This window comes from Chelon labrosus (genome assembly GCF_963514085.1).
Source record: "Chelon labrosus genome assembly, chromosome: 18".
In the NCBI taxonomy this organism is placed as follows: domain Eukaryota; kingdom Metazoa; phylum Chordata; class Actinopteri; order Mugiliformes; family Mugilidae; genus Chelon; species Chelon labrosus.
Window position 1 is genome coordinate 438,193 of NC_140351.1, and position 10,627 is coordinate 448,819.

The 10,627-nt window shown below is 50.3% G+C and overlaps 2 protein-coding genes across 2 annotated transcripts; one reads left to right on the plus strand and one right to left on the minus strand.

Moving 5' to 3' along the window:
• The first annotated feature begins 2,420 nt into the window (after nucleotides 1-2,420).
• Nucleotides 2,421-4,272, plus strand: mos (v-mos Moloney murine sarcoma viral oncogene homolog). Its single transcript, XM_084565594.1, has one exon. The coding sequence runs from the start codon at nucleotides 2,436-2,438 to the stop codon at nucleotides 3,468-3,470; it is 1,035 nt and encodes a 344-aa protein (XP_084421720.1). The 5' UTR covers nucleotides 2,421-2,435; the 3' UTR covers nucleotides 3,471-4,272.
• Nucleotides 4,273-4,529: 257 nt separating this feature from the next.
• Nucleotides 4,530-9,561, minus strand: steap2 (STEAP family member 2, metalloreductase; the record flags this gene model as incomplete). Its single annotated transcript, XM_084565631.1, has 5 exons — nucleotides 4,530-5,279; nucleotides 5,889-6,053; nucleotides 6,826-7,353; nucleotides 8,273-8,439; nucleotides 9,159-9,561. 5 exons carry the CDS (start codon nucleotides 9,559-9,561, stop codon nucleotides 4,980-4,982), a joined length of 1,563 nt encoding a protein of 520 aa, XP_084421757.1. The 3' UTR covers nucleotides 4,530-4,979.
• Nucleotides 9,562-10,627: the final 1,066 nt, after the last annotated feature.

A 10,627-nucleotide genomic window follows, 5' to 3' on the forward strand; every position in this document is an offset into this window, starting at 1 on the left:
GTCCATGAGGGGTTACCTGTACAGATCCATATGACCAGGAACAGAGGAGTCCTGTTTATTATCAGCACAGGCCTGGAGGATAAATAAAAGACTTATTATTATTTTAAAGTAGCTGTTAGAACATGTGGTTAGAACTGATGCCTCACAGCCAGAAGGTTCTGGGTTCTAATCCAGGCCGACTGGTTCCTTTCTGTGTGTAGTCTGCATGTTCTCCCTGTGTCTGCGTGGGTTCTCTCCAGGTTCTCCAGCTTCCTCCCTCCGTCCAAAGACATGCTGGTTAGGTTCATTGGTGATTCTAGATTGGCCGTAGGTGTGAGTGTCTCTCTGTGTTAGCCCTGTGATAGACTGGAGACCTGTCCATGGTGGACCCCCCCTCTAGACCAATGACAGCTGGGATAGACTGGAGACCTGTCCAGGGTGGACCCCCCCTCTAGACCAATGACAGCTGGGGTAGACTGGAGATCTGTCCAGGGTGGACCCCCCCTCTAGACCAGTGACAGCTGGGATAGACTGGAGACCTGTCCAGGGTGGACCCCCCCTCTAGACCAATGACAGCTGGGGTAGACTGGAGACCTGTCCAGGGTGGACCCCCCCTCTAGACCAATGACAGCTGGGACAGACTGGAGACCTGTCCAGGGTGGACCCCCCCTCTAGACCAATGACAGCTGGGACAGACTGGAGACCTGTCCAGGGTGGACCCCCCCTCTAGACCAATGACAGCTGGGACAGACTGGAGACCTGTCCAGGGTGGACCCCCCCTCTAGACCAATGACAGCTGGGACAGACTGGAGACCTGTCCAGGGTGGACCCCCCCTCTAGACCAATGACAGCTGGGACAGACTGGAGACCTGTCCAGGGTGGACCCCCCCTCTAGACCAATGACAGCTGGGACAGACTGGAGACCTGTCCAGGGTGGACCCCCCCTCTAGACCAATGACAGCTGGGACAGACTGGAGACCTGTCCAGGGTGGACCCCCCCTCTAGACCAGTGACAGCTGGGACAGACTGGAGACCTGTCCAGGGTGGACCCCCCCTCTAGACCAGTGACAGCTGGGATAGACTGGAGACCTGTCCAGGGTGGACGCCCCCTCTAGACCACTGACAGCTGGGATAGACTGGAGACCTGTCCAGGGTGGACCCCCCCTCTAGACCAGTGACAGCTGGGATAGACTGGAGACCTGTCCAGGGTGGACCCCCCCTCTAGACCAATGACAGCTGGGATAGACTCCAGACCTCCATGACCCTTCACAGGACAAGAGGTTACACAAGATGAATGAATGAATGAATGAATGAATGAATGAATGTTAGAACATGATGATCAGCTGTGATTAATCCTCCTCCTGTTCACCGACCGTCTCTCTGACGTACATATAGAGCAGCTACGTCCAAGGAATGTGAACAATGTCTTGTTTTACCCGACCACCCTGACTGCACACAGTAACTGAATGGAACCATCCTGCATGAACCCTGTGAACCCAGACAGAGCAGTACCTCCTCCACAACACTGAGAGGCAGCACTGAGAGAGAGAGAGAGAGAGAGAGAGAGAGAGAGAGAGAGAGAGAGAGAGAGAGAGAGCTGTGGTTGAAGCTGATTGGTTGTTTCTCCGGACTGGAGGCTGTGACCAGAGAGAGGCAGAGCTCAGCTGAACCAGAACGTCTCTGTATAAACGAACGCAGAGCACTGAGCTCATGTCTGTTTGAACTAACATATGTTCAGGAGAGAGAGCTGATTGGCTCAGACTGAGGCTCTGCTGCTCTGTCAGCTTTAAAAGGAGGAGGTGGTCCTGAGAGGATGGAGCTCTGAGACAAGAGGAGGGTCTAAGGTCTGAAAGCAGCAGAAGAGAAACAGGTTTAAATGTGAAGCTGATGAAGATTAAAGAGAAAAACTAGACATGTAGACAAGAAACAGAGGAAAGTAAAGGAGCTGCAGGATGAGACAGGTAGGACTGACTGAGACTGATGAGACACAGGTGAGACTAATGAGGGCGGAGCCACGAGGAGGAACCAATCAGATAATCAGAGGAGCGAAACACAGACCGGAAGTAAAACAGGAAACCTTAAGACTTTCAAAATAAAAAAACAAAGAGAAAATATTTAAAGGACAGGAAACAGACTCACAGGGAAGAAATCAGAGGAGGAGGTGGTTTATAAATCACCCTCAGATTAACAAGCAGAGGACTAAACAGCAGGTTGTTGGGTTACATCCCGCTGGGGAGTGTGAGACGGTGAGATCTAAGAGAGAACCACAGTCTGATGAGACCTGGTCTGAGGTCTGGTCCTGGTTAATCATCTCATCCTGTGGAGGAACCTGTTCTATGAGGATCTACTCCATCATAGTTAGAGGCTGTGACGTCGGTAGGTGGCGGTAAGGATATAAACACCTGAGGAGGAGGAGGAGGAGGAGGAGGAGGAGGAGAAGAAGCTCCACCACAGACATGCCTTCTCCGATCCCCGTCACCCGGCTCCTGCCCAGAGACCTCTACCCCTCCCTGGACATCGGGACGTTCAGCAGCCCGCTGAGCAAACACTCCCACGGTCCCACCCTCCAGGTCCCGGTCCAGCGGCTCCCCGGTTCCGCTGCCAGCCGCCGGGTGTCCTCCGTGATCCACTGGGAGCAGCTGCGCTCCGTGCAGCCCGTGGGCTCCGGGGGCTTCGGCTCCGTCTACCGGGTGGAGTACTTCGGGGAGACGGTGGCTCTGAAGGTGGTGAAGAAGTGCACCAAGAACAGGCTGGCGTCCCGGCAGAGCTTCTGGGCGGAGCTCAACGCGGCACAGCTGCGCCACCGGAACGTCGTGCGCGTCCTCGCGGCCACCACCTGCGTACCGGCCGACGTGGGCGACGAGAGCAGCATCGGGACGATCCTGATGGAGTACGTGGGAAGCAAAAACCTCCAGCAGGTCATCTACGGGGGCGCGGAGGCGCTGGGGCCGGAGAGGTGGCTCCGGTACTCCACCGACATCGTCCACGGTCTGAGGTTCCTCCACTCCCACAGCATCGTTCACCTGGACATCAAGCCGGCTAACGTGCTGGTCTCCGGGGAGGACGTGTGTAAAATAGCGGACTTCGGCTGCTCCCTGAAGCTGGACCGGGGCTGTGAGCTGAGTGTCATCAGTCCACACCTGAGCCACGTGTGCGGCACGTACACCCACAGAGCCCCCGAGCTGCTCAAAGGCGACAGCGTGTCTCCTAAAGCGGACATCTTCTCCTTCGGGATCACGCTGTGGCAGCTGGTCACCAGAGACCTGCCCTACACCGGCGACCGGCAGCACGTCCTCTACGCGGTTGTGGCGCACAGTCTGCGGCCCCCCATCCAGGACCAGCCGGTCTTCCAGTCGGACCAGGGCAGGCTGTGCAGGACTCTGTTGAGCCGGTGTTGGAGCGGCGATGCGCGCTGCAGACCCAGTGCCGAGGAGCTGCTGCCTGAGCTGGAGCAGCTGAAGACCAGAAGTACAGCCACTGGTTTTACTTGATGGGTTAAAGGCTCCAGGAGACGGAGGACAAGAGTTTTAGAGACATTTTAGTGGATGAACAACAAACCAACCGGTTCAGATCTGGACTGATGAACCCAGCGGGAGTTAAACCTGATCATCTGGACCATCACCTCCATGAAAACATTTCAACTCTTTTATTTCTGTTTTTTTCTTCAGGTTCCAGTTAAAGTTAATTTTATGTTTCATTTAATGTTCTGGTTTCTGTCTGTTAACCTTCTTAACTTAGTTTTGTGTAATGTTATTTAAATATGACGGGTTTTCATTAAAATGATTTTTATCTTGTTTCTCTTTAGTCTCTCTGCTCTTCACACCATGACGACATAAAACTGATCCAGACCTCCTGTAGACTGTTAACAGTGTTATCTGGTCTCAGTCTGGGTCACATTAAAGGGGAACTACTGGTTTTACATCCTGGACCTTATTTCTGGTATAAAATACGATCGTTTACTCGCCCATATAACTTTGGTGTAATATTTAGCCATTCTGGAGATAATTGGATCAGCGTATAGCAAATTACAGGTAAACAAGGCGACCATAGCGGGTGCATGCGGCGCTCAGAGATGACATCATCCAGGTCAGAGGTCAGTAGGTCAATCTACAGGATGATGATAACAGGTAACTCTGGACTCAACAGGTAATAGCACTAGAGTATCATAACAACATATTGGTGAAATGAACGAGTTTCACAGCAGATAATGTTATTTAGAGGCTGCGTCTCGGTGCCCCAGTCACTCCCACTATATGGATATACGCTGATCTAATTATCTGACGATCGACTCCAAATGACACCACAGTTATATGAGTGAGTAAACGATGGTATTTTATGTCAGAAATAAGGTCCAGGATGTAAAAAACGGTAACTGTTCCCCTTTAAGACGACGTGAACAGCTCAGTTCTTGGCTCTGAAACAACAGTAGAGACAGTAGATGTTAATCTACTAGATCAGATGTGAAGGCAGGTGTGAACACAGGTAAGAAAAGACATTTGTTTTATAAATTAATACTTAAATCAACTCTTATTAATTTATTTTAGAGTCTAACCCTAAAACACCAACGTGTTCATGCAGCATCGACGTCTCTAGACACAGTTCAGCTCAACACTGACCCCTGATGGTTTTCTGACGCTGTTTCATGTTTTCCATCATTTCTTTGAGTGAATATCTGGAGCTGAGACGTTTCTGTATGAGACCAGTGATGGATCATCAGGCTTCATCACAGAGAAGAAGAACAGAAGGTTTTAACAACCATGAGGAAGAAGAGGAAGAGTCCTAGAGATTCCTCCACATCAGCTCATTAATGATCATTAACTGGAGTCGTCTGGAAATAAGAAGGAAGATGTGAACAACAACCTGCTGAAACATTTATTAATGAGCTGGACACACAGGGTCAGAGGTCACAGAGAGGTCACAGAGAGGTCACAGAGAGAAGGAGAACAGGAAGAATATACAGAGGTAACTACAGCAGCCTACGTCTACATGGACACGTGTCCTCACATGATGGTGACTCTCTCTGGGGACACGTGGGCGGCCGACCCCACCGGCTCCAGGCGCTGCCGCTGGCACTGGTACTGACTGCTGTCCAGGCCTTTACGAATCCGGTGGAGCTTGTAGGACACGCAGGGGAGGAGCATCAGCACCTTCCCCAGGATGACGCACACCGGCAGGGCCAGGGCCACCACGAAGCTGGGGGGCAGGTAGAAACGGTAGGACTCCTCCTCAAAGGCTCGTCTCCAGCCAAACAGCAGGACATGGAAGGTAGCGATGAGGAGAGCGATGTAGCCCAGAGTGGACTGGAGACAAGGAGACACAGAGGAGACAAGAAGACACAGAGAAGACAAGAAGACACAGAGAAGACAAGGAGACACAGAGGAGAAGACAAGGAGACACAGAGGAGACAAGAAGACAGAGGAGAAGACAAGGAGACACAGAGGAGACAAGAAGACACAGAGGAGAAGACAAGAAGACACAGAGGAGAAGACAATAAGACAGAGAGTAGAAGACAAGGAGACACAGAGACCAGAACCCTGAGACACTTCAGACACCGTCCCAGTAGTCAGGAGTTAGTCTGGTTTCTAGTTTATATTTTTCATTTTTTATTTAAATATCTAATAAATATTTCCTGCAGTTTTCTCTTTTAAACCCAGAAACAGATTTTATTTAATTATTGTTCCTTTATTGGTTTCATAGATTAAAGGATCAATGTTTTAGATGTTTTTACTTTTTAAATTAAAAATCAAATAAACTCTTATTCATTTATTTTAGAGTCTAAACCACTGTCAACAGTCTGAGCTGTGTAATGTAATGTTGTTGTGTTGTTGTATTGTTGTGTTGTTGCGTTGTTGTTGTTGTTGTTGTAATGTTGTATTGTTGTTGTTGTTGTGTTGTTGTTGCCGTGTTACCTGTATGAAGCTGAACTCCCTCCAGTTGAGGGCGCTGTGGACTGAGGGGATGGAGGTGATTCCCAGGAGGGACAGGAGGCCGATGCTCATGATCCCAAAGGAGACGTACATCTCCCCCCTCCAGACCTCCTCCTCATTCCAGCTACTCTCCACGTTAGCGTGGACCTGCCGACACAAGGGGAGCCACACTCTGTCTGGGACACCAGCGTATACATCCCTACGTATGAATGTGATGCCTGCAACACGTCCCGTCTGAGCTGGGACAGGCTCAGGTTCACCTCTGTAGAACATCCTTTACACAATGATGTGTTTCACTGCAGGGCAGCCTGAGGGGTCAAAGGTCACAGCCCTTCATTGGTGGTTTCTCCAGATTCTCTCATGTTTTTGTTAATGACTGTAGATGATGAAACGTCCCGACTCTTTCAGGGAGCCTCCTTTTATTCCCCATCATGACTCTCACCTGTTTCCTGGTGTCTCTGAGCATTCCTCAACGTTCCCCTGTCCCAGCTCGTATGGGACGTGTTGCAGGCATCACATTCAGTTTGATCATTAAATATATTTGTAGTTTATTGTCTTCTGTTTTTATTTAGCTTGAACACAACGTCACTGGAGCTACCTATCTGTCCTCTAACTGAGTATTGGAGAGACTGGAGGGACAGGAGGGACAGAAGCTACAGGAGAGACAGGAGGGACTAGAGGGACTGGAGGGACAGGAGGGTCAAGAGGGACAGGAGGGACAGGAGGGACAGGAGGGACGGGAGGAACTGGAGGACTGGAGGGACGGGAGGGAGTGGAGGGTCTGGAGGGTCAGGAGGGACAGGATGGACTGGAGGACAGGAGGGACGAGAGGGACTGGAGGACAGGAGGGTTAGGAGGGACAGGAGGGACTGGAGAGACTCGAGGGACTGGAGGTTCTGGAGGGTCTGGAGCTACTGACCTGCTGGTAGGCGCTGTTGAGCAGCAGGTACCTCTCAGAGCGTCGGAGGGGCAGACAGACGCTGTAGAGAGCGTGGACGGCCGCCAGGAAGAGGCTGAGGAGGCCCAGCTGCTTGCGGCTGTGGAGCCAGCCCTCCAGCCAGAGGGGGAAGCGTCTGTACTTGGTGCCGTAGTAGAGCTGGTGGGCCGCTGCCAGCTGTCCCGCCAGGTAGACCAGGGCCAGGAGGGAGATGGAGACGGTGGGCAGCGTCCGATTGACGATCTCTACGGGGATCTTGTAGAAGTCACTCTGCTTATACTTCACATACGGGTGGATTATGTCCCGGACAAAAGAGTAAGCAAAGAAGAAGATGGAGAGGGCCACGGCAGCGAGGACCGGGCCTCTCCAGCCGGGGAACAACAGGATGGGAATGTTCTCGATGTCCCGGGACGAAGACAGGTCGCCCATGTCCACCGGCTGGAAGTGGATCTGTCGAGCTAACGCCATAATCTGCTGGCGGGCTTCCACCGAGTCGCTGCAGATGAAGACCTGCGGGGGGTCATTCAAAGACACGTTTAAAAACCAAACCAACTAAAAGCAGTAGCTCTACCGGGCCCCTAGGGGTCACAGCCCCCCCACAAATATTCACTGATGAATGTCTTCCAGATACATCACTGATCTGAGCATCAACAGGAACAAAAAGAGGAACGAGTCTGGAAACAAAATGATTCCAACACGTCCACATGTGAGGAGGTTTTATTCCAGAACCAAGTAGAGGAGCAGAAGGTCACTGAGGTTTCATCCTCTTGATTCTTTAGTTCTTCAGATTACTGAATAAAAACCAGACTGGGACAAACCTGATCCCAACACAGCATGACTTTACACCCAGAGACCATGACGGTACCAGGACAGAACCGTTCAACAATAACAGAGACAGAAGGACAAACACTACAATCCTTCACTAGAAGAACAAACTGAACTATGGACAACACAACTGTCATTGTCTCTGGATGTGAGTCTGCAACAGAAGAGAAAACACAAGCCCTAACAAACATGGAGGAAAGGTCTCTGACTGGTTTCATAACCACAAAGAAACCTCAGAGAAAGAGTTGTTGTTGCTCATCAGGCTGGAAAAGGTTCCAGAACCATCTCTAAATAATAATCCACAGTCAGACAGATTGAAGACGACTGTTCCCCTCCACAGGAGTGGTCCACCAACAAAGATCACTCCATAATAGTCTGAGAGGTCCCAAAGGAACCCAGGGGAACTTCTAAGCAGCTAAAGGCCTCTCTCTCATTGGCTGATGTTAATGTTGATGAATCCACTGAACAACCATGGTGTGATGGACAAAGACACTGCTCTCCAAGAAGAACATTTCTAAACATCATGTGGACAAGACAGAAGACTATTGGGACAATGTTTAGTGGACAGATGAGACCAAAGTAAAGTGGGTGGATGTGATTGTACCTGTGTGCTGGCGTCTTTGGAGCAGCTCTGCTGCATGGCCCAGGCTGAGATCACATTGAAGCCTTTGACCACAAAGGACTGTGGGAGCAGTGAAGCCAGATACTCAGCGTTAGACTCTGGATACTGGTTCACCCTCCGGTTGTTACTAACATCCACCAGAATCTTCCCTGAAAAACAACAAGACGAACTAAAATAAGACCTGGTCTGTCACCTCCTTCCACCCATCAGCCACAACATTATGACCACCTTCCTGATATTGTGCAGGCTACTCATCAGAGAACAGACATGGACCTTCTGAGGGTGTCCTGTTGTTAGTGGGGCGGCCTTTGAGGGGGGGGGGGGGGGGGGCCTCTGTGGATCATCCCACAGATACTTGATCAGTTTGGGATCTAGTGAATGTGGAGGCCAGGTCAACACCTTGTGCTGTTCTTCATGTTTTTTTTTAGTTGTTCCTAAAGTGTTTTTGTGTGTGTGTCTGTGTCAGGCTGCATCCTGCTGGGGATGGCTGCTGCCATCAAGGAGTGTCATTGCTATGGGGTGGGGGTGCCTGGTCTGGTCTAGGTGGGTGCTACATCTCTAAGTAACATCCACACCAATGAATGCCAGGTCCAGAAGTTTCCCAGCAGAACACTGAACTGTCACAAGATGGTTTAAATGTTACTGACTTCTCCTGTCAGTGGTCATAATGTTGTGGCTGATGGGTGCCTAGAGTTAAGATGTTGTTCTAGTATTAGTTCCTCAGAGTCTCCAGTCTCCTCAGTGCTGCTCTGCTACTGACACTGATGCTTCTATGAATCTTTTCCTTCATAATAACTGAATGAAGTTTAAAGATAAACGTAGAAAATGTAAAAACTCTCTGACTCTAGCCTGAAGGTGTCTCATGTACCTTCCAGTAGATGCTTGAGGTCCCACAGGACGGAGTAGTGCTCGCGGCGGATAGCCAGGAAGACGATGTCAGCCTTCCCCACAGCGTCCTCATGGTGGGTCACGTCCACCACATGAGGAAATGAATGGGCTGCTAGTTTGGGATAGCGGCTGCCCACCACCACATGGAAGCCACAGCGTAGCAGGCGCATGGTCAGACACTTGGAGAAGTCTCCTGAACCCAGGATGGCCACTGTGGGCAGGACAGGGGAACGGGACGGTCCCGTATCTGCAGCCGTGTTCTTCTTCATGCCGCTGGGAAGCAAACAGACGTGATGGAGGGGGTCGGAGGAGGAGGAGGAGGAGGAGGAGGAGGTGAGGAACAGAGGACTCCTCCTGTCACACGCTCTAGAGACAGAGTCCATCACTCACAGCAGCTCTCTTCTTCTTCTGTGGTGTCCTCCTTCTGAAGACTTCAGTCTAACGGAGCAAAGAGACAACGAGGCCGATAGAAGGTCATTTAATACATCATGTCACTGGACAGAGAGACAGAGAGAGAGACGGTGAATATATGAGTTAATAATAATGTAAAGTATGTTCCAGCAGAACAGAGTAAATGTGTGTCTCCTCCAAGAAGGCCCAGATTTGTCCAAACTAGAGTCTCAGACTAAAACCAAGTAGATTTGTGTTGATCCAAGGAGAATGTGACCAGAACAGTTTAGTCAGTAGCAATAGTTTCTACTTTCCAGTCAGTACTGTCATTGCTCTGGACTGGATTTCATCTCTGGACATATGTTAGTTGCTGTGCTGTGTTGTCAGACTGACAATGAATCAATGAATCTGTTTTGAACGTGTTCACACATGAAAAGGATCAGATGCTGGAAAGAAGAAACTCTGACTCTGACAAAGTAGTTGTTGCTCTTGTCTGTGTTCATCTAAAACCTTTAGAGTTGTGCTAGTTCTCATTTGAAGCTTCAGCTGAACTAAGAACCAGGAAGAACATCTCAACAACAAGTTAGAACAGATGATTCAGATCATTTAGGAGCTAAACACTGGAACAGAGTCAGACACTGACCAGGAACAACAATCATCTTCATTCAACATGTTTCATCTTCTCAGTTTTCTGCAGTGAAATCATTTTGAAGTAAAGCTTGTTAAACATTTGGACAGTGAACGTGGACTTTATCTCCCACTGATGTGAAGACACCAAACACGTTAGTAATGTTTCTCTCTCTGGCTCCAACGACACGATGCTGCAAAAACCTGCACACATCCTAAACCCTTAAACACAACACGGTCTGGAGGATGTTCCACATGTTGGAGGGGGACAGGACGCAGGGCTGGACCTGAGGTGCTGCTGGGGGGGTCCGGGGTAGGGAGGGAGGAGGGAGGGGGGGCTGACCAGCGCAGCTCGTGACATCCGTTCACCTTCCGTTGGAGAACCGGTGATCCTGAGGAGATGTGGCCGTGTGCACCTGTAGCTCTGCGGCA